The sequence below is a fragment of the Manis pentadactyla genome, chromosome 9 (genome assembly GCF_030020395.1).
Source record: "Manis pentadactyla isolate mManPen7 chromosome 9, mManPen7.hap1, whole genome shotgun sequence".
Classification (NCBI taxonomy): domain Eukaryota; kingdom Metazoa; phylum Chordata; class Mammalia; order Pholidota; family Manidae; genus Manis; species Manis pentadactyla.
The window spans coordinates 103,391,387-103,415,651 of record NC_080027.1 but is presented as its reverse complement, the minus strand read 5'-3'; the positions used below and the strand labels follow the sequence as shown (position 1 = coordinate 103,415,651).

Below are 24,265 nucleotides of genomic sequence, written 5' to 3'. Positions count from 1 at the left end.
CCTTGTGATACTATGTTAAATGAAGTCCTTGTACCTGATTTATTAAAGGGAAATTGTTCTTTACTAGGTAGGTATACCTTTGAAGGACAAGGAGCAAAAATTCCAAATATGCTTGGGGTTCTAGAGTTTGATGGTCCCTCTGTGAATCAGGGAACAATAAACAAGGAAGTCCAAATCTAAAATATTGTCTTGGAAAATCTCCTTCTACTTGATCAGTTCATTATGAAAATTAACTTCTTATATGTATGAAAAAAAACTACTAGATTCTTAAAGCAAAATAACGTATTTATATGTACTTATCCCACGTGCACTCATATTTAAAACATGACTAAAAATCTAAACTTCAGTTCTACCTCTTGAGTAGTAATGGAAAGACTGCAATATTGTGTGTGGCAGGATTCCTCTTAGGACCACCCTGTGCAGATTAGCCATCTATCCCACATCATTAGCCAGTCCAATAACACAAGGCTTAATAACTGTACTCCCCCCTGGTACACATGCCAAACTCTGAGCAGTAACTTATTGGATAGCTGATCTCGGTTCACAGCCTTATTGCTAATCAAAGGGCATGTGATTTCCAAAAATGTAGAGTACCCCAGTTGTATCAATAATCTTTAAAGTCCAACACTATATAACAAAGTCAGAGATTTCCAAATGGTCCTGTAGCCAACTCAGCATATACTTTTCACCTGTGCTGCACATGGTGCTTGCACCTGGCCTCTGAATGTTAGAGCCCAAAACAACATGAGGGGGTACCACCTCAGATACTACCCGCTTAGGCAACCACCCCCACAAAGATCTGAAGCTTAGGAACCTAACACCCTGTGGATTTTACTGTGGACAATTTGTTTTAAACTACAGGCAGTTTAAATTTATCCCTGATGCAGGTTTAAGTATGAGAGAGATCCTCAGTTGTCAATTTACGCTTTCCTTCAAAACCATGAAAATGTAAATATCAAAGGAAGTCACTGGTGGAAGCACGTGAGGCACAAACTTGAGAAGGAATCTTTAAGAACATGAAAATATATTAGAGCCAGACTGGTTCCTCAAAGAGATGCAGACTTTGCGGAAATATATTTTAGCCTGGCTCAGTGTCAAAGCTCCTGAAATAAAATGTTTCTTATTTCACTCTTTTAAAAAAAAAAGTCCTTTTAACAGAATCATGAGTCTTCAGTTTTCTCCTTTATTAAGAAAAAAATGTTACTCAGGGAAAACAAAATTCAAGTGTGCACTGATGACCTCACCTGGGCATTGAAACATATATACTGAGCTCTTTCTATGTCTTCCTTAAGTGACAAAGGAACTGTGTTTCTCAAAAATCCCACTCTCCTCTTATAACTGCATGCTGGTTATGGCATCTAACCTACTCTTGCAATGATAAACAGACTAGCTTCAGGGTGGGAAGTCTCTTATGTATATGGCTACCTAATGTGTCTGTTATGATTATACAGGAGAGACTATATTTAAATGCAAATACATCAAGAAGACTGAATTATAATTGTAAAGGTAAGTATAAACAGAGATGAACTGTAGTGGAGAGAGACGTGGAAGAAAAGTTAAATTCAGTCAATATTGTACTTTTGAAGAGACTCAAATGTGAGAGAACCACAATGAAGGAACAGTCTAGAATGGTATTAAACTCTATTGTATAAGATGGACAAAGCTATATTATTCTTGTTCGATCACCAAATAATGGTATAGGACTACTGCAGACCAATTACATTATAGAACAGTTGCTAGGTATAGTTTTCAAACCACTAAAAAGAAACCCTGCACCAGTGATTGTGGGTATTTAATTTTAACTCTTGGTAGGAAGTGAGGAAGGGTGTTTTCTCTCTTGCTCAGGAAATCAAAAAGCAAGCAAGCCAGAATTCCCAGATTCACAGCACAGAGCCAACAGCTTTAAGCCGTTCCATAGCTACACAGTTCAAACATCCCAGGAGAGCAATTTCCAATTGCCTAACCAAGGATTTTTAGGGGATAAAATTCCCTACAAAAAAGACCCCTATTAAATAGGAGCTCAAATGGAGAGGTTAGAAAGCAAACCACAAGTAGTCCAGATAAGTAGCAATAGTGTCTGTTGTAAAATTTAACCCTTTGGAGACATAAATAACAGAAAACCTACATCAAGCACTTGAGTATTCTGCTTCATTACTAAGCCCAGTCAGCCAGAAACACCCCCCACCTTTATTTCCCCCTTTTTGCTGCCACAAGGAGAAGGCCACTAACGTAGCCCTGGGCTCTTAGAAGAGAGCCCTATCTCCTCCAGCCAATTAAGGAGTGGCATGAACCGGGCTCAGAGCCCCAGTGCAGTGGCCACTCAGCACTTCCTTCTTGGTAGAGTGGGGAGGAGATGAAAACAGGAGATTGCAAGCTCTTCCAGGGATACAAGGAATTTTCACAGATGGAGGCACATTCCCTACAAAATGAAGTTCAATGAAAAACAGTCTCACCGCCAGAAGTCGAGGCACAAACAGACGATGCCCCATCCCCAGAAGTTCCAGCACGCGACAGGCATACTCATTCACCAGCTTGCTCCTCTCGTCGTGCATGTCCTGGGACTTTTTGACAGGAGGTGTGAGCTTAGCAGCTGGGGCTGGGCAGGGCACCCCTTCTTCCATGAGCAGTAAGTAGGTATCCAGAATGAGAAAGCTGGATCTCTGATCCACAATGTTAAGAACTGCAGTGAGAGGGGAGCCTGGCTTAGGTCTCCCCGGGAGCACGCACGAGCCAGTCTGTGCTGGGAATTGTCAGCTAATGTCTCCACAAAAAAAACATTTTGGCTAAATTATCCACTGTGCACGAGCCCCCAAGTAGACAGGAAAATGAAATCAAATACTGATCTAAATAAAGAACAGCAAAAACGATCAGAGGCAAAAGGATGGCCAAGAGTGATGCAGGAGAGTTCAGGTACATGTGTACAGATGCATAGGCTGCTTAGAAGGGTCTAGCATGTGTGTGTGCGCGCGCGTGTGCGTGTGCGCGTGCTGAGCATATGTGTGAGAGTGTCCGTGTGTGTGTGTGTGTGTCCGTGTGTATGAGCCGACAGCAGCAGTAGCCAGGAAGCCAGGGCAGTTGTGAAGCTGCAAGGAGAAAAGGATGAGCTCATTGCAATCCTTGATTCGTGACAAGCTGCCGCCGCCGCCGCCGCCGCCGCCTACACGACTGCCTCTCACGAAGGGAATCAGTAATGAAGGGGCAGGGAAGGGAGGGGAGGGAGAGGCGGGGGTAGGTGAATGAGCATGCAGAGGGTGTCTCAGGGGAGAATGCTGTAATAGGAAGCCAATGGCAGCCGTTGGACAGCTGTGCTTCCCCCTCACAGTCCACCTTCAATCAGTGTTAGTCTGACAGCTTATGTTGTTGAATCCTAGACCCAAAGACAGAAGAACTAGCCTTTCATAACATGTGATGCTCACAGAAAAATCAGACAGCCTGCCAGCTAAAAGGCTGACCTTTATCCACTCCTGCTTTCTAATGATAAAAGATGAAAGTCTGATTTTATACTGCGTATTTAAAGCAGGATGCACCAATCCTTGTTAGGTTACTGAAATCTCTGCAGAGAAGGTTCAGGGCAAAAATCATAGCATATGGACAGAAAAGCAAGAACTGATGAGCATCAGAGAAATGACACACCCTCAACTTGAAGTGTTTATGCAAGAATAATGACTTTTTGCAATGCCAGGATGTGCGGAAGTATTTCAGTGTTCTGGGAAGGCTACTCACAATTAAAAGGCTGATTTTTATAAACATATAATATGATAAAACATAAAAACTTACAACATAATAATAAAAGTATACATAAAAGGAACCACTAAAGTTGAGATTCTCAAAGCAAGAAATAATTTTCTGAAGCTACATAGCCAAACTAATCCTTCTCTAGTACTAATATAACAGAATTTTCCATAGTTTGAAACTTTATAATCTTAGTATTACAGTATTATACTAATTTTCTTGATAAGAATAATTAATTGCAGCCAAATAAGCAAAATCACCTTTAGGACAGTTTCTTAACTTCATCCTAACAATTAACTAATCTGTATTCAGGATCTTGGTGCTACAGTTCTGCATGCAGCTGGTCTCATGAACACCAGACCAGCTTCTCCATGTGAGCTGCAGCACAGTACAATGAGGAATGGGGCTCAGAGAGCCAGAGCAACTTCCTCCTGGGTCTTAGTTCCCTACTCTGACAAATCAGTTAATGGAGCTCTGCAAGTAACACAATAGAAACGTATTTCTCAGCATCTCTCTGTGATCCTGGTTAAAGAAACAGATTAATTATGGAATTGAGGTTAAAGGGAAATACTGCCTCCCTTAACAAAACCTCAAGAAAACAAAAAAAATTTTTTTTTGGTAAAACATTTAAAGAAGTAATTAGCAAAATATTTGAACATATTTATATATTTTGTCAAGCCTTTTGTTTCTTCCAGAACTGAGTTCTTAAAAAAACATACAAAGATTTTAATGTATTATGATCAAAACCATTAGAGTATGACATATACAATATATACATTGCAGATCCCTAAGGTTTTGGAGGAAATGTCTGATGAGCTACCCAGGGTGGGGGCTGAGGACTCGTTCAGCTGGACGGGGAGACTGTAAGGAATAGGGCAGAGGTTCTGGGCCTTCCATGCCTCACCCCTACACACAAACACCCCTCCCAGGGAACAGCTCCATTTTTATCTTGTTTACATACAGGAGTTCTGCATGAGATACTGCCTGAGGGCTGTGCTGATGCTATGTGAGTGGGAAAGGCACTGGCACAGAAGCTTCACATTTAGGAGCAAGAGGACATTTTGACTTACAAAGGAAGGAAGAATTCAGTGATTCTTTGCTTACAGAATTTTTTTTCTGACTGATTTTTTTTTTAAACTATATGGGAGATGTTACCATCCTACTGACTTGGTCCCAAAGAACACTGATAGAAGCATTTATTTTTCCTTATATAAACTATAAACAAAGAATTTCTTGCCCAAAAGGAGTCTAGTAAAAAGAAGTAAAAATTAATCAAAGGACTACGGAATTGTATGGTTTAGCTCTGATGCTCACAAAATAAGTTAATACTATGGTTTAGCTCTGATACTTATGAAAGAAATTAATAATACATGTACTAAATATTAAATGTTACAATTAAAACATGGTATTTTAATAAGCAAACCAAGTTACCTTAAGACATTCAGGCACATTTAACAAAATGCTGTGTAAAAGGTGTGACAAACAAGCGGTCATTATTTCAGTTTTCCCAATCTCTCCATCATCCTTCTCCCCCAAAGTGCATTATTCTTGACGTGAAGGTGCAGATTCAGCCTTGGGCCCTGAGTGGCCCCTGCCAGGATGGTAATAGTGGTTTTAGGGGGAGGCAGCATGGCTCCAGACACATCTTCCCCAATCAGTATGGGGAACTGGGGCCTCCCAGGGCCCTACGGAAGGCTCTGGGGATCAGAGCAGGGAGGGGCCTGAGGACCAGCGGAGGAAAAGGGGGCAGGCCCAGCTGACCACTCCCAGCAGCCGCTGGACCAAGATCCTGAAAGGAGGGTGGAGCTGGCACCACTGGGGGATGAAAAGTCATAGCCGCTGACATCCAGGCCTAGTGCTTCACTCCTGATCCAGCATTAGAGAGGGAGGATGCAGATGAGGAGACAGCTACAGCACAGAACAACTACAGCTCCACTGCCACGGACCCAGATGTGCGGACCTGGAGTAATGCACAAAAAAGATGGAGACAGCAAGTGCCCAATGGGAAGATGTGGTACTGAAGGCCCTCCAAGCCCAGCAGGCATCCCTGCCTGGAAACAATAACACGGAGCTGCCACATCTCCCTGCACCCCAAGCCACAACCAGCATAGGACTGAACTCACCCCAGGCTGTCATGTCCATCCCCATCCTCCCATCTCCCTTTCATCAAAAGAAAGTAGACGTCTCAGAGACCTACTTACTCAGTTCTGCACATATGGGAACATCAGCCAAGCCAAGCCCACCTCATGGAGGATAGCAGACCCTTTATACACAGCCACAGAAACAAGCCAACAAAAGTGTCATCCTTGCTTTTAAAATATCCATAATTTTCAACCCAGGTCCTGGTTTCAGGTTGTACTTTGAGAACAGGCTATTGATCAATATCATGTAAAATTCCTTTTAGAACATCACTTCATGAATGGAAGAATGGATTCCAGGGATTTTTGAAGCCCTAGAGGAGTGACTCATCCCAGTGGGCATTTCTCCTTCTTCCTTCCCAACTCCCCAAATAATTTACTGACTGTTGATGAGATTCAGCAATAAATATTGTACACTTTTGAGAAATACATTTTTGAGTTATAAAGTGTCCAAAAACGAAACTAATGATAGAAAAGAAACTTTTCTGAACTAATCAGTTAATAATACATGATTTTTCAAATTTCCTTATACTATCATAAAGGAAATTAAAAGAAAAATTATGTAAAGGAAGCTCAACAGCAAGTTGAAGATAATATGGGAAATCTGGATGAATCATCCGCTGAGACAGAGTGAGAGAAAAGTAAAGAGGACCAGGCAGTGGTCCCAAAGCCATGATCCACAGAACAGAAGCCTCACTCCCGTGTGCTGGAAGCAGGTGGATGGCGGTGACGCCCAGTTACAGCCTGTGCTTGAGTGCTCTTCCTGAGCTATTCCACTGCGCATGACTGGGGGACATGCAGAACGCAAACAGACTTCCACTGTAAAACGAAAAGCACATATGACTTAGGTTACGGAACTTTAATTAAGAACACGGAATGCAAAGAAACATGTTAAGTAGTTACTTCAGGGGTCTTAAAGGTGAACAAGGAAACACTTTTCAACCCACAGGAGCTTAAAATCAGGGAGGCATTCAAACACAAAGATAAAGAGGGATGTAGACACCATTAAAGGAGGAACACACCATGTGTTCTAGTCATGTCTTTGTTGTCCACAGAGGATGCAAACAGAATCAGGCTTATACTAGTGGGACTGGCTTGAACCTAAATCTGAAAGTAATGAGATTAAACATGTCTTTAGGAGCTAGTAATTACATTATCTTTCAGTCACATTTACTAGCTGTATTACATAGCTAATAATATAATCTCAGAGCTTCTGTTAAATGGCAATATCACCTACCTAGCCAAGCTGTTCTGAAAATGTAACAATTAATGCATACAAAGGAATCTCTCATAGTGCCTAGCACAGAGTAGGTGCTAGGTAACTAGTAATTTCCTTCATTCTTTCCAGGAAGTCACCCAAAAGACAGTAAGTCTAAAAATGTATTGTGTTCATCTGGGTTAGGGTCTAGAAAGATAAAAAAGACTCTATAGCTGTATTAACACTAGAAAGACCGATAGACAAGCACTGGTAAAAGACATTCCTGTGAGACCAACTGCCTCTTCAGTTCACTTCAAGTTTAGACACATTAACAATAAGTAGCAAATAATCCATGCTCTTCTCAACTAAGAGAGGGAAAATTGCAAAAACTGAATTCTATAGCTATTTCTTTTTTGAAAACTGTCTGATAGAACAGTTTTAAAAGGATGAGGCTTCAATAATTTGGCAAGTTCCTAAGATCTAACAAACAGGTCAAATAACAATGACACAGTGTGTAGTATTGGTATCCTGGCATTGTAAAATCTCACACAACTCAAACTCCACCATTCAAGTCTTGACTCTGCTCAGTGGTTCTGGAGGTAGAAATATTTATCAGAAACTGTTTCTAATTTTATGTATTATTCAAGCTACTTGAATAAAAGGCTAAAGTGAAATGTAATAAGACTGAACATACAAGTTATATCAGAGGGAAATGAGTATCATTATTTTGTAGTTGGAACTCATACACTTAAGAATTAAGAGTACAAAATAAAAGAAAATATACAATTAATTGACACTGTGGTGGGTGCTTCAGGTAACAAGTTAATAAGAATTCAGAGAAAACAAGATGCCTATAAAATACTAATAGACTTACTTAGTTATTTTGGAATATTCTGGCCTTGGAAGATTTAAGGCATAAACATCTTAAAGGAGTTTTTTATTGTGTTTTGTTTTTGAAAAGAGCTTTTCCCCATGAAAGACAATTTAATAACATTCTGAAAAGTCATTGCTATTACCTTATTACCAATCCTTGCAATTAGATTCTATGTGGTGCCTTTATTAATGTAGGAACTACTTCTAAAGTCTCTTAAAGAATTGGTCATTCTGTCTTTACTTATCTTGACAATGATTCAAAAAGGCTGCCAATTACTGGACATTTATTTGTTTAAAAAGGACTACTCATGGGAGATTCAAGATGGCAGCATGAGAGGTGAGACAGAGAATTCCTCCCAAACCAGATACAGTGTGAAAATATAGTTCATACAACTATCCCTAAAACAGCAACAGAAAAGAAGGCTGCACCAAACTGCGTACAGACCTCACAAACAGAGCAGACCTCACAAAACAGGGTAACGTACGAAAGCCTTGATCCAGTGGGACCCAAGCCCTTCCCCCACCCCAGCTAAACAGCGGGAGTAAGAGAAATGGAACAGGGACAGGATGGAAGCCTAGGACTGCTGAACATCCAGCCCTGGAGGTCTGCTTTGGAGGACAAACCTACATTGTGTGGTGCTCTGGAGGTTGATGGGGTTGGGGAGCTGGGACAGGGGGAGTGCTTGAGACACAGAGATTCTGGCCATTTGTGGAAGACAGGGATACACATATGACTGTTCTGGGACAAAGGAAAGCAGGTGGTCTGAGAGGCTTCCTAGCAGCGAGAGGGCTGCTGAAGGGGCGGGGTTTGCACGGAGTTTGCTACATGGGAGAAGGAATAGGTGGACAAGGTTGTCAGGGGGCACTCTGCCCAGCAGGTTGGGAACTTTGAGGAGCTTCAGGCGTTCCATCCCCCTGGCTACCTACTCAGCTCCAAGGCCCCCCGCTGTGACACATAGCCTGCTGCACCTTCCTCCTGGCCTGCCGGCACCTGCTCGCAAACTGGCAGTCACTGCGCTGGCATCAGGCCAGCCAGAGGGACGCCATGCCTAAAACAGAAAACAGACGCCAAGCACAGAGGCTTATACCTGTGTGCTCCACCAACTGGCTCTGATACTGGAGACAGCAACTGCAGCTGGGAATCAGGAAAAGCCCTTTCCTCCCCCCAGGCACCAGCGCCACTCCTCTACAACACCCAACATCACTTGAGGAGCTGAGCAGCTCCAGAGACTAGAGCTTCTGGGCACTAGTGGGCACCACAGAGAATTATGAAACATCGAGGAACCTGGTTCATACCAAAATCTCACAAACTCCAGAAAAAGGGCCAAATGAAACTGAACTCACCAATCTTACTGAAAAAGAGTTTAAAATAAAAATCATAAACATGCTCATGGAGGTACAGAAAAACATTCAAGAACTCAGGGACAAATTTAAAATGGAGATTCAATCATTAAGAAATTCCATATCTGAAATGAAACATACAATGGAGGGATTTCAAAGCAGATTAGACGTAGTATAAGAGACGGGAAATGGAATAGAAATTAGAGAAGAAGAATAAAAAGAAGCTGAGGCACAGAGAGAAAAAACGATCTCTAAGAATGAAAGAATATTGAGAGAACTGTATGACCAATCCAAATGGAACAATATCCACATTATAGGGGTACCAGAAGAAGAAGGGAGAGAAAAAGGTATAGAAAGTGTTATTGAGGAGGTAATTGCTGAAAACTTCCCCAATATGGGCAAGTAGATAGTCTCTCAAGCCATGGAGGTGCACAGATGTCCCAACACAAGGGAACCAAGGAAGACATCAAGACATACAATAATTAAAATGACAAAGATCAAAGATAAAGACAGACTTTTAAAAGCAGATAGAGAGAGAAAAAAGATCACATACAAAGGAAAACCCATCAAGCTACCATCAGATTTCTCAACAGAAACCTTCCAGGCCAGAAGGGAGTAGCATGATATATTCAATGCAATGAAGCAGAAGGGACTCGAACCAAGAATCTCTACCCAGCAAGGTTATCATTGAAATTTGAAGGAGGGATTAAACAGTTTTCAGATAAGCAAAAGCTGAGAGAATTTACCTCCCACAAACCACCTCTACACTGCATTTTGGAGGGGCTGCTATAGATGGAAGTATTCCCAAGGTTAAATAGCTGTCACCAGGGGAAATACAATCACAGCAAAGTAGAACAATTAACTACTCAGCACACGCAAAATCAAATCAACTACCCCGAAAGTCAATCCAGGGATAGACAAAGTGTACAGAATATGATACCTAACATAAAGAGTGGAGGAGAAAGAAAAAGGAGGAAAAAAAGAACCTTTAGGTTGTGTTTGTAATAGCATATGAAGTGAGTTAAGTTAGACTGTTACATAGTAAGGGAATTACCCTTGAACCTGTGGTAATCATGAAACTAAAGCTTGCAATGGCAATAAGTAAATATCTATCAAAAATCACCCTAAATGTAAATAGTCTGAACACACCAATCAAAAGACATAGAGTCACTGAATAGATAAAAAAACAAGACCCATCTATAAGCTGCCTAAAAGAAACTCACTTTTTCTAACCCAAAGATATATACAGAATGAAAGTAAAGGGATGGAAAAAGATATTTCATGCAACTAATAGGGAGAAGAAAGCAGGAGTTGCAGTACTTGTATCACACAAATTAGACGTCAAAACAAAGAAAGTAACAAGAGAAAAAGAAGGACATTACATAATGATAAAGGGGTCAGTCCAACAAGAGGATATAACTATGATAAATATCTATGCACCCAACACAGGAACACCTACATATGTGAAACAATTACTAAGAGAATAAAAGTGGGAAATATAATGCAATGTTTTCATTTCAGGACACTTCAACACACCACTCAACTCCAAAGGACACATCAACCAAACAGAAAATAAATAAAGAGACAGAGGCGCTGAACAACGTATTAGAACAGATGGACCTAACAGACATCTACAGAACACTTCATCCAAAACCAACAGGATACACATTCTTCTCAAGTGCACATGGAACATTTTCAAGAAATGATCATACACTAGGCCACAAAAAGAGCCTCAGTAAATTCAAAAAGATTGAAATTGTACCAACCAGCTTCTCAGATCACAAAGGTATGAAACTAGAAATAAATTATACAAAGAAAATGAAAAAGCCAAATACATGGAGGCTTAATAACATGCTCCTAAATAATCAATGGATCAATGACCAAATAAAAACAGAAATCAAGCAATATATGGAGACAAATAACAACAATAATTCAATACCACAAAATCTGTGGGGTGCAGTGAAGGCCGTGCTAAGAGGGAAGTATATTGCAATACAGGCCTACCTCAGGAAAGAAGAACAATCCCATATGAACAGTCTAAACTCACAATTAACGAAACTAGAAAAGGAAGAACAAAAGAGGCCCAAAGTCAGTAGAAGGAGGGACATAATAAAGATTAGAGTAGAAATAAATAAAATCAAGAAGAATAAAACAAAAGAAAGAATCAATGAAAGCAGGAGCTGGTGCTTTGAGAAAATAAACAAAATAGGTAAACACTAGTCAGACTTAAAAGAAAAAAAGTTTACACACATAAACAGAATCAGAAATGAGAAAGGAAAAATCACTAGAGACAACAGAGAAACACAAAGAATTATGAGAGAATACTATGAAAAATTATATGCTAACAAACTGGATAACCTAGAATAAATGGACAAATTTCCAGAAAAACACAACCTTCCAAGGCTGACGCAGGAAGAAACAGAAAATCTGAACAGACCAATTACCAGCAACAAAATTGAACAGGTATTCAAAAAACTACCTAAGAATAAAACCCCTGGAACAGATGGTTTTACTGCTGAATTTTATCAAACATTTAGTGAAGACCTAATACCCATCCTCCTTAAAGTTTTCCAAAAAGTAGAAGAGGAGGGAATACTCCCAAACCCATTCTACGAGGCCAGCATCACTCTAATACCAAAACCAGGCAAAGACACCACAAAAAAGGAAAATTACAGACCAATATCCCTGATGAACATACATGCAAAAATACTCAATGAAATATTAGCAAACAGAATTCAAAAATACATCAAAAAGATCATCCATCATGATCAAGTGGGATTTATTCCAGGGAGCCAAGTATGCTACAACATTCAAAAATCCATCAACATCATCCACCACATCAACAAAACGAAGGACAAAAACCACATGATCATCTCCACAGATGCTGAAAAAGCATTCAACAAAATTCAACATCCATTCATGGTAAAAACTCTCAACAAAATGGGTATAGAGGGCAAGTACCTCAACATAATAAAGGCCATATATGACAAACCCACAACCAACATTATACTTAACAGTGAGAAGCTGAAAGATTTTCCTTTAAAGATCAGGAAAAAGACAAGGATGCCCACTCTCCCCACTTTTATTCAACATAGTACTGGAGGTCCTAGCCACGGCAATTGGAGAACACAAATAAATAAAAGGTATCCATATTGGTAAGAAAGAAGTCAAACTATCCCTGTCTACAGATGACATGAAATGTGTATAAAAAACCCTAAAGACTCCACTACAAAACTACTAGATCTAATATCTGAATACAGCAAAGTTGCGGGATACAAAATTAATACACAGAAATCTGTTGTATTCCTATACACTAATGATGAACTAGCAGAAAGAGAAATCAGGAAAACAACTCCATTCACATTTTCATCAAAAAGAATAACATACCTAGGAATAAATCTAACCAAGGAAGTGAAAGACCTATACTCTGAAAACTACAAGACACTCATGAGAGAAATTAAAGAAGATACCAATAAATGGAAACACATCCTGTGCTCATGGATAGGAAGAATGAATATTGTCAAAATGGTCATCCTGCCTAAAGCAATCTACAGATTCAATGCAATTCCTATCAGAATACCAATAGCATTCTTCAACAAACAACAGCAAATAGTTCTAAAATTCATATGGAACCACAAAAGACCCCAAATGGCCAAAGCAATCCTGAGAAGGAAGAATAAAGCAGGGGGCATTATGCTCCCAGACTTCCAGCTTTACTACAAAGCCACAGTAATTAAGACAATATGGTACTGGCACAAGAACAGACCCATAGACCAATGGAATAGACTAGAGAGACCAGATATAAACCCAAGCACATATGGCCAATTAATATATGATAAAGGAGCCATGGACATACAATGGGGAAATGACAGTCTCTTCAACAGCTGGTGTTGGCAAAACTGGACAGCTACATGTAAGAGAATGAAACTGGATTATTGTCTAACCCCATACACAAAAGTAAACTCAAAATGGATCAAAGACTGGAATGTAAGTCATGAAACCATAAAACTCTTAGAAAAAGCATAGGCAAAAATCTCTTGGACATAAACATGAGCAACTTCTTGAACATATCTCCCTGGATAAGGGAAACAAAAGCAAAAATGAATAACTGGGACTATATCGAACTAAAAAGCTTCTGCATACCAAAGGACACCATCAGTAGAACAAAAAGACATTCTATAGTATGGGAGAATATATTCATAAATGACATATCCAATAAAGGGTTCACATCCAATTTATATAAAGAGCTCATGCACCTCAACAAACAAAAAGCAAGTAAGTCAATTAAAAAATGGGCAGAGTAGTTAAACAGACACTTCTCCAAAGAAGAAACTCAGATGGCCAACAGGCACATGAATAAATGCTCCACATCGCTAATCATCAGAGAAATGCAAATTAAAACCACAATGAGATATCACCTCACACCAGTAAGAACGGCCAACATCAAAAAGACAAACAACAACAAATGTTGGTGAGAATGTGGAGAAAAGGGAATCCTCCTACCCTGCTGGTGGGAATGTAAAATAGTTCAACCATTATGGAAAGCAGCATGGAGTTTCCTCAAAAAACTAAAAATAGAAATACCATTTGACCCAGGAAAGGAATTCCACTCCTAGGAATTTACCCTAAGAATTCAGGAGCCCAGTTTGCAAAATACATATGCACCCCTATGTTTATTGCAGCACTATTTACAATGGCCAAGAAATGGAAGCAACCTAAGTGTCCATCAGTAGATGAATGGATAAAGAAGATGTGGTACATATACACAATGGAATATTATTCAGCCATAAGAAGAAAACAAATCCTACCATTTGCAACAACATCACAGGAGCTAGAGGGTATTATGCTCAGTGAAATAAGCCAGGTGGAGAAAGACAAGTATCAAATGATTTCACTCATCGGTGGAGTATAAGAACAAAGAAAACACTGACGGAACAAAACAGCAGCAGACTCACAGAACCCAAGAATGGACTAACAGTTACCAAAAGAAAAGGGATTGGGGAGGATTGGTGGGAAGGGAGGGATAAGGGGGAAAAAGGGGCATTACGATTAGCACGTATAATGTGGGGCCAGAACACAGGGAAGGCGGTATAACACAGAAAAGATGAGTAGTGATTCTATAGCATCTTACTAAGCTGACGGACAGTGACTGTAATGGGGTATGTGTTGGGGACTTGATAATAGGGGGAGTCTAGTAAACATAATGTTGTTCATGTAATTGTACATTAATGATAGCAAAATAAAAATTAATAATAAAAAAAAGGACTATTGATGGTAAGTCAGAAATCTGAAACCTCTAGTCACTGGATTGGGTTATATATTTTATAACGACAGAATAAGTATACTTTTTTCCAAGAAATGTTAATTAAAATATTTGAAAACAGTCTTAATTTGCTTTTCTCCAAGTCAACCAGCCCTTCTGCCAACTGGGGCTCTGATAAGCTCGTTTTTGGACTGTTCTAGACTGTTCACAATCCTACCTCCTACCGCAAGGAGACATTTTTTGGACAGCGTCCCTCAGTAAACACAACCCACACTGAAAAGAATCCTTTAGATATGGTAACAGAATCATTAAACAATGCAATGTTATTAGACCCTAGAAAAAAATCGAAGTCTCCCATGCTTATCCAATTGAAAAGACCGAGGTAGTAGAGAAGTAACTGGGTCTGGATCATAAAACTTGTCTGAGGCACAGCCAGGAAGTCAAGGTCCCAGAGCCCAGATGCAAGGCAGTGAACCAAGCATTTCCTGTGTAACTTGCCATCTTTCAATTAACATAGCCCATTAAAAACCAATATTACTAGGAAGACTGTGCTTTATCATTTTATTCCACATGGAATTGGTCTGGAGCCTATGCCTACTGTCTGACATGAAAGAATCTAAAATGCTGAGACCTGAGTTGAGTCAGGGGCATCCAAAAGCCTGCCTTGAGAAGAGTCACTCCTAAACACACTCTTGTGATAATAAAGTGCAGCCACCTTCTCAATTTTTTAATTTTGTTTGGTATCATTAATCTACAATTACATTAAGGACATTAAGTTTACTAGGCTCCCCACTTCACCAAGTCCCCCCCACATCCCCATTCACAGTCACTGTCCATCAACATAGTAAGATGCTGTAAAATCACTACTTGTCACCAAGTTCACAGTCACTGTCCTTCAACATAGTAAGATGCTGTAGAATCACTACTTGTGTTCTCTGTGTTGCACAGCCCTCCCCGTGACCCCCCAACACTATACATGCTAATCGTAATGCCCCCTTTCTTTTCTTCCCGCCATTATCCCTCCCTTCCCACCCGTTCTCCCCAGTTCCTTTCCCTTTGGTAACTATTAGGCCATTCTTGGGTTCTGTGCTTCTGCTGCTGTTTTGTTCCTTCAGTTTTCTTTTGTTCTTATACTCCACATATGAGTGAGATCATTTGGTACTTGTCTTTCTCTGCCTGGCTTATTTCACTGAGCATAATACCCTCTAGCTCCATCCATGTTGTTGCGAATGGTAGGATTTGGTTTTTTCTTAGGGCTGCATAATATTCCATTGTGTATATGTACCACATCTTCTTTATACAATCATCTACTGATGGACATTTAGGTTGCTTCCATATCTTGGCTATTGTAAATAGTGCAGTGATAAACATAGGGGTGCATCTGTCTTTTTAAAACTGGAGTGCTACATTCTTAGGGTAAATTCCTAGAAGTGGAATTCCTGGGTCAAATGGTATTTCTATTTTGAGCATTTTGAGGAACCTCCATACTGCTTTCCATAATGGTTGAACTAATTTACATTCCCACCAGCAGTGTAGGAGGGTTCCCCTTTCTCCACAACCTCGCCAACATTTGTTGTTGTTTGCCTTTTGGATGGTAGTGATCTTTATTGGTGTGAGATGATATCTCGTTGTGGTTTTAATTTGCATTTCTCTGATGACAAGCAATGTGGAGCATCTTTTCATGTGTCTGTTGGCCATCTGAATTTCTTCTTTAGAGAACTGTCTATTCAGCTCCTCTGCCCATTTTTTAATTGGATTATTTGCTTTTTGTTTGTTGAGGTGTGTGAGCTCTTTATATATTTTGGATGTTAACCCTTTATCGGATCTGTCATTTTCGAATATATTCTCCCATACTGTAGGATGCCTTTTCGTTCTATTGATGGTGTCCTTTGCTGTACAGGAGCTTTTCAGCTTGATATAGTCCCATTTGTTCATTTTTGCATTTGTTTCCCTTGCCCAGGGAGGTATGTTCAAGAAGAGGTCACTCATGTTTATGTCTAAGAGATTTTTGCCTATGTTTTTTTCTAAGAGTTTTATGGTTTCATGACTTACATTCAAGTCTTTGATCCATTTCGTACTTTTGTGTATGGCGTTAGACAGTGATCCAGTTTCATTCTCTTACATGTAGCTGTCCAGTTTTGCCAGCACCATCTGTTGAAGAGACTGTCATTTCCCCATTGTATGTCCATGGCTCCTTTATCGAATACTAGTTGACCATATATGTTTGGGTTAATGTTTGGAGTCTCTATTCTGTTCCATTGGTCTGTGGCTCTGTTCTTGTGCCAGTACCAAATTGTCTTGATTACTGTGGCTTTGTAGTAGAGCTTGAAGTTGGGGAGTAAAATCCCCCCCACTTTATTCTTCCTTCTCAGGATTGCTTTAGATATTCGGGGTCTTTGGTGTTTACATATGAATTTTTGAACTATTTGTTCCAGTTCATTGAAGAAAGCTGTTGGTAATTTGATAGGGATTGCATCGAATCTGTATATTGCTTTGGGCAGGATGGCCATTTTGACAATATTAATTCTTCCTAGCCACAAGCATGGGATGAGTTTCCATTTGTTAGTGACCTCCTTAATTTCTCTTAAGAGTGTCTTATAGTTTTCAGGGTATAGGTCTTTCACTTCCGTGGTTAGGTTTATTCCTAGGTATTTTATTCTTTTTGATGCAATTGTGAATGGAATTGTTTTCCTGATTTCTCTTTCTATTGGTTCATTGTTAGTGTATAGGAAAGCCACAGATTTCTGTGTGTTAATTTTGTATCCTGCAACTTTGCTGTATTCCGATATCAGTTCTAGTAGTTTTGGAGTGGAGTCTTTAGGGTTTTTTATGTACAATATCATGTCATCTGCAAATAGTGACAGTTTAATTTCTTCTTTACCAATCTGGATTCCTTGTATTTCTTTGTTTTGTCTAATTGCCATGGCTAGGACCTCCAGTACTATGTTGAATAACAGTGGGGATAGTGGGCATCCCTGTCTTGTTCCCGATCGCAGAGGAAAAGCTTTCAGCTTTTCACTGTTCAGTATGATGTTGGCTGTGGGTTTATCATATATGGCCTTTATTATGTTGAGGTACTTGCCCTCTATACCCATTTTGTTGAGAGTTTTTATCATGAATGGATGTTGAATTTTATCGAATGCTTTTTCAGCATCTATGGAGATGATCATGTGGTTTTTGTCTTTCTTTTTGTTGATGTGGTGGATGATGTTGATGGATTTTCGAATGTTGTACCATCCTTGCATCCCTGGAATGAATTCCACTTGGTCATGGTGTACGATCCTTTTGATGTATTTTTGAATTCGGTTTGCTAATATTTTGTTGAGTATTTTTGCATCTATGTTCATCAGTGATATTGGTCTGTAGTTTTCTTTTTTGGTGGGGTCTTTGTCTGGTTTTGGTATTAGGGTGATGTTGGTTTCATAGAATGAGTTTGGGAGTATTCCCTCCTCTTCTATTTTTTGGTAAACTTTAAAGAGAATGGGTATTATGTCTTCTCTGTATGTCTGATAAAATTCCGAGGTAAATCCATCTGGCCCGGGGGTTTTGTTCTTTGGTAGTTTTTTGATTACCGCTTCAATTTCGTTGCTGGTAATTGGTCTGTTTAGATTTTCTGTTTCTTTCTGGGTCAGTCTTGGAAGGTTGTATTTTTCTAGGAAGTTGTCCATTTCTCCTAGGTTTCCCAGCTTGTTAGCATATAGGTTTTCATAGCAGTCTCTAATAATTCTTTGTATTTCTGTGGGGTCCGTCGTGATTTTTCCTTTCTCGTTTCTGATTCTGTTGATTTGTGTTGACTCTCTTTTCCTCTTAATAAGTCTGGCTAGAGGCTTATCTATTTTGTTTATTTTCTCGAAGAACCAGCTCTTGGTTTCATTCATTTTTGCTATTGTTTTATTCTTCTCAATTTTATTTATTTCTTCTCTGATCTTTATTATGTCCCTCCTTCTGCTGACCTTAGGCCTCATTTGTTCTTTTTCCAATTTCGATAATTGTGACATTAGACCATTCATTTGGGATTGTTATTCCTTCTTTAAATATGCCTGGATTGCTATATACTTTCCTCTTAAGACTGCTTTTGCTGTATCCCACAGCAGTTGGGGCTTTGTGTTGTTGTTGTCATTTGTTTCCATATATTGCTGGATCTCCATTTTGATTTGGTGATTGATCCATTGATTATTTAGGAGCGTGTTGTTAAGTCTCCATGTGTTTGTGAGCCTTTTTGCTTTCTTTGTACAGTTTATTTCTAGTTTTATGCCATTGTGGTCTGAAAAGTTGGTTGGTAGGATTTCAATCTTTTGGAATTTACTGAGGCTCTTTTTGTGGCCTAGTATGTGGTCTATTGTGGAGAATGTTCCATGTGCACTTGAGAAGAATGTGTATTCTGTTGCTTTTGGATGTAGAGTTCTGTAGATGTCTATTAGGTCCATCTGTTCTAGTGTGTTGTTCAGTGCCTCTGTGTCCTTATTTATTTTGTGTCTGATGGATCTGTCCTTTGGAGTGAGTGGTGTGTTGAAGTCTCCCAGAATGAATGCATTGCATTCTATTTCCTCCTTTAGTTCTGTTAGTATTTGTTTCACATATGTTGATGCTCCTGTATTGGGTGCATATATATTTATAATGGTTATATCCTCTTGTTGGACTGAGCCCTTTATCATTATGTGATGTCCTTCTTTATCTTTTGTTACTTTCTTTATTTTGAAGTTTGTTTTGTCTGATACTAGTATTGCAACACCTGCTTTTTTCTCTCTGTTGTTTGCATGAAATATCTTTTTCCATCCCTTGACTTTAAGTCTGTGCATGTCTTTGGGTTTGAGGTGAGTCTCTTGTAAGCAGCATATGGATGGATCTTGCTTTTTTATCCATTCTATTACTCTGTGTCTTTTGATTGGTGCATTCAGTCCATTTACATCACCTTCTCAATTTTTAACTGAGAAAACACTCTCTTCTTCAAATAGGTAGAGATGCTGCATCCTTAGCTTAGCCAGCATTTCTATGTAAGAACAGATTTCTTGAAGCCATGTTAGTGATGCAGGCTTGAAAATGGAATGCTATCTTAGTTCATTCATCCCCTTCCCTAGGAAGTTTATGTAAGGCTCCTATTTATTTTGAAGCTTACGCAGAAGGTATAAATAAGTGTTAGCAGAGGCCTGATTTTTAAAAATTTGATCAGATTAAAATTATGACATAAAGAACCTAGAATATTCCTTGATTCTCTCAAGCTGGATCAGCAATTTACTTTTTATTTTTATGTACATGTGTGTGTGTATTTTCTCATTGCTATTAAAAATAATGAGGTGCTGTCTTCATCTTGGTAAGTTGTGAAATGCCTCTGCCTTCTTCCCACGGCCCATCTCCAGTTCAGTATTAAATTTGCTATCTCTGCCATCTCCATGTTACATAGAATACTAAGTGTAGCTTAACAACTGTCACTGTGAAAAACAGTATTTTCAGTGGAGGATTTATATGGGTCAGTCCATGTATTAGCAAGTGAATTTGTTTCCACAAATATGAATATGTCAAGATGGGACATTTTTTTTTTTAATAGACAAGTCTATTTTGAAATAAAGATGGCAATGGATTGTATGGCCATACTATATCCTTCTCTGCTGCCCAACCAACAACTTATGACTTCAAATGGATGCAGCAGAATTTTAGAGGTAGCAAAATGGTGAGAGGAATGTTAAAGGAATTCCTACCCAGAGGCGATCTGCTTCCTCTCCACCTCCCTTGTGAGTTCAGCTCTGGCGTAAGTTCAGCACTGACACAGGTGGTCTCACACCATGACAGTCACAAGTGAACACATGCTCATGGGTCCTTCCTGCTCGGTGAGCTCCCTTACCTATCTCATACTCATATTTCCAAGCAAGGCCCAACACAGTCACATGTGCATCACAAATAAGTCTTGATAAATATTTAAATGACTAAAATTGTGGACAATAATAATTGCCATTTATTTAGTATCTACAAAGGCTAAGAACTGTGCAAAGCCCTTAGAGTGTGCATTATTGCATTTAATCTTAACACCCAATTATGCTCATTTTTACATAGAATGTACCTGAGCTTAGTAAAGTTAAGTGACTCGCCCAAGAACGTGTAGTAACTGCAACTATAGCTTTTGATTACTTCAAAACTGATACATCAGTGTTTAAAATATAATCTGAGACATTTGAAAGAAAGAAGGAAGTAGAGTTAAACAGGCCAGATCCGAGAAGCCAATCAAGTTGGCCCAGTAGAAAACAGCTGGATTTGCATAGTCATGTCATGATGGATATACTGAGAAATAATGTATTTGGGGTTCTAAAAGAAATGACAAGAAACAACAACAAAATAAAAACTTAGGCGCAAAGAGCAGCATCTGTGCTCTGGAGATCTTATGCACACTCTTCTATCTTATTACTGCTGAACCACACGATCATGTGATGAGCGCTGTCTCCAGAGCCCCCACCCTGCACACCATCCCCTTCCCGGATACATGCAGCCTGACGTGTCACTGAGGCTCAGCATCCAAAGTCACCACTTCCTCCCCAGGACAGTTCCTCCGCTTCCATTTCCTGTCCTGACCAACAGTATCCTCATCTACCTCACTACCCCAGCAGACATATGGCCACCAGCCTGGAGTCTTTTCACCTCCCCTACCCACAACCTATTATTAACTCTAGTTGATTCAACCTCCTTGACATCTCTTACAACTATTCCTCTTCTTCATTCCTGATTTGAGATCAAATCTCTGATTTGAGATCAGCCCTTAGTATGACATGCTAGGGCTTCTACCAACTGCTGTACTTAAGTTCCCTGAAGTTCCCCACGCATGTCAGTAACTCCACGCTTCCAAGCCTTTGTCTTTGCCATCTCCTTTTCTTGAACTGAGCTTCGCCTTGCATCCACTTACCTTTTCCTAATATGTCAAACTCAACTCTGGTATCACATTCAGCAGGAGCCACTCCCTCAATCCCTCAATAGCTGCCTCTCCTGTTTGCCCTTTTTCTACCCCTGCTGTCTCTCTCATAGCACTTGCAGGCTTGTACTTCAAAGAGTTGCAGTGAAATGAATGCTTAGGGGGTCTCTTTCCCCTGCTAAGGCACTTAAAGATAGTATTATCCTTCCTTAGATAGTATTATCCTTCCTTAGTCCTAGAAACTCAGCAGAGGCAGTTACTTGACACACAGTGGCTCTCCCATAACTGTTTGTTGAAATGGTTCAGCATTTGAAATGAATAAAATATGATAATTCTTTAGGGGAAGGATAAACATTTCTCTAATTACATATATTAGTACCTTAATATTTTTTAGCCTTTTTAAATGCTCTTCCCTCTTTCTGGAATCTTTTCTTCCATTATTTTTCCTTTAAAAATTTTAATAACCCTTCAAAATGTTGTTATGGGAAGAACAAAGCTGAGATGTCAGAGACCTGGGTTTAAAACCAAGATTTGATGTCCAGTAGCTATGTGACTTCAGGAAAGTCTCAAAGTCTCTTGGAGCCTCACATTTCATTAAGAAAATGAGGTTTAAATAGCAATCTGATGAAGTTGCTAATGGTATTAATGTCTGTCACATTTCTAGCTTGGTAAACTGGGATGACAGTAAAGATATTAACGAATAGTGAAAGCACTGAGAACAGGAAAAGATAGAGGATGAATGGAATTAGGAAGGAATCTGAGGAGATGTTCCATAGGCCATGGGAAATATGAATCTGAAGCCAAAGGATGGGTCTTGGAATCACTGGTAGTCATATGCAAGTATGGGAATGAATGAGGTAAAGTCAGGAAAATACAACAGTTGTGAAGAGACATTCTCATAGTATGTCTTGATATTCTTTTTAATTATTCCAGGGGTAATTTACTAACTAGTTGTATAATTATATTAGGGAAGTAGGGAATTTTACTAGGGAAACTAGAGAATATATGATAGGGAAATAATTTATCCTACCAGACAGTAAGTTCCTGAAGGGCAGCCACTGTATTTGCTTCACTCACTTGTATGTTCCAAGCACCCTGTACAATGACTACATACAGAAGGAGCTCAGGAAACAATTACTGAGTTGATGAATGACTGAGTCTCATACAATACTCACCTATGGGCTTTCTAACCATTTGCTTGAAATGTGGTGACCTAAAAAAATAGCAATGTAAGAATACAAACTCCTAATAAAAATGTGCTGAGGAGGGGTGAAAATGAAACTCACGAGTCCCTTTTGTAGGCCCTGTTCCACCTACTTCTATGCACGATCTCATTTCAATCCTATATTATGATGCATAACAATCACTGCTATAATAAATGATTTGCTCATATTTTGAAAAATCAGTATGCCCCATCTCTACAACATCCTTTTGTCACTTACCCTTAGCTTTCCAAATCCAAGTTATATTCGAGTCTGTCAGCCTGATCTACAAATCATCTTGATCTGCTCTCTTTTCCATCTTTACTGTCAGTACCTGGGCCCAAACTGCCATCATTTTGGGCCTGGCCTGTTGAAACAATGTCTTAACTAGACTCAGTGCTTCTACTCTCACCTCTCTTCAACTCATGTTTGGCATATCAGAATTCCTCAATCAAAACAATGCTTTAAAACCATAAATAGATCAAATTTCTCTCTGCTTAAAATGTATACTGGCTTCCCATTGTACCCAAATGCCAATGCTTTGCTACTGCTTATATATCCCCACTGATCGGGCCCCTGCCGAGCTCTCTGACCACATCTCCTCCCGCCCAACATCTTGCTTACTCGCTCACTATGCTGCAGTCACAACTGGCCTCCCTTCCGTTTGGAACATATAAAGCTTTCGCCACATCAGGGCTTTTGTACTTCCTATTGTCCTGATCCTCATGGCTGGCTCCACTGCATCATTCAGCTCAAAGTCATTTTGCTCACAGAGTCCATCTCTTACCATCTTATCTCATGGAGGGCAGTAACACATTAGATTCCCTTGTATTACTTCTTCCATGACATTTATCATTACTTGAAATTGTTTACTTCTTTCTTATGTATTATCTCTCTCCAACTAGAAAATATCAGGGTCAGGCTCACAGGGGAGAGGAGAAAGAGCTTCATATAAAACTCTTTAGTGACAAGTTATTAGAAAACGATATAAACATAAAATTAGATTCTAATCTTAACTTCTTTCATTCATTCATTTTACTTTAAGAGATATTATTTTACAGGACACAAAGCCTTTTGAATCTCTCTTTTCTTTAGCAACCAGGAGTCAACTAAAGTGACCCCTTGACATTTATAGATGTAGTATTGTATTTATTGCATTAGGTCTCCCTAAGAGACCCCTCAAGGCCACAACAGAGCATCTTGTGGGTTTGTGGAAGAATGAATTTAGTTATTCCTGTAGAGCAGATGGTGAGCAAGCTTAGCCTACAGTCTTTCTTCTTCTCAGTTATTATATATATATATATATATGTATGTATGTATGTTCTTATGGCAAGGCAGTTATTTTATCTCAATTTTATAAATAAAGAAACTGAATTAAAAAATCATAGCGGTATTAAAAAAATTAGGAAATTTAAGAGCATCTTAGAATATATCCTTTATCAAGTTTTTCTTCCCTCTGAACCCATGTCTATACACATTAAAGAAACAGATCATATTCCAACTTCATGTTAACTGTAAGAATGCCATGATTAACACCAAATGTTATGCTTCCAAAAAGGCTACTATTAATCTATAATCACCATAAAGACTGGCCACAGGAAATGCAGAAACCATGTGGATATG

At 39.3% G+C, this 24,265-nt stretch overlaps 1 protein-coding gene across 8 annotated transcripts in view; it reads right to left on the bottom strand.

Annotated features, from left to right (window-relative positions):
* Positions 1–24,265, bottom strand: part of RABGAP1L (RAB GTPase activating protein 1 like) — a 738,861-nt gene that overhangs the window by 173,408 nt on the left and 541,188 nt on the right. Inside the window, exon 1 of one of the 8 annotated variants that reach the window (XM_036918106.2) lies at positions 2,454–3,134. The exons of the other annotated variants lie outside the window; for them this stretch is intronic. Within the exon in view, the coding sequence (XP_036774001.1) occupies positions 2,454–2,621 (168 nt within the window). The 5' untranslated portion in view covers positions 2,622–3,134. Of the gene's footprint in view, positions 1–2,453; positions 3,135–24,265 lie in introns of those variants that run through there. 8 annotated transcript variants of the gene reach the window in all.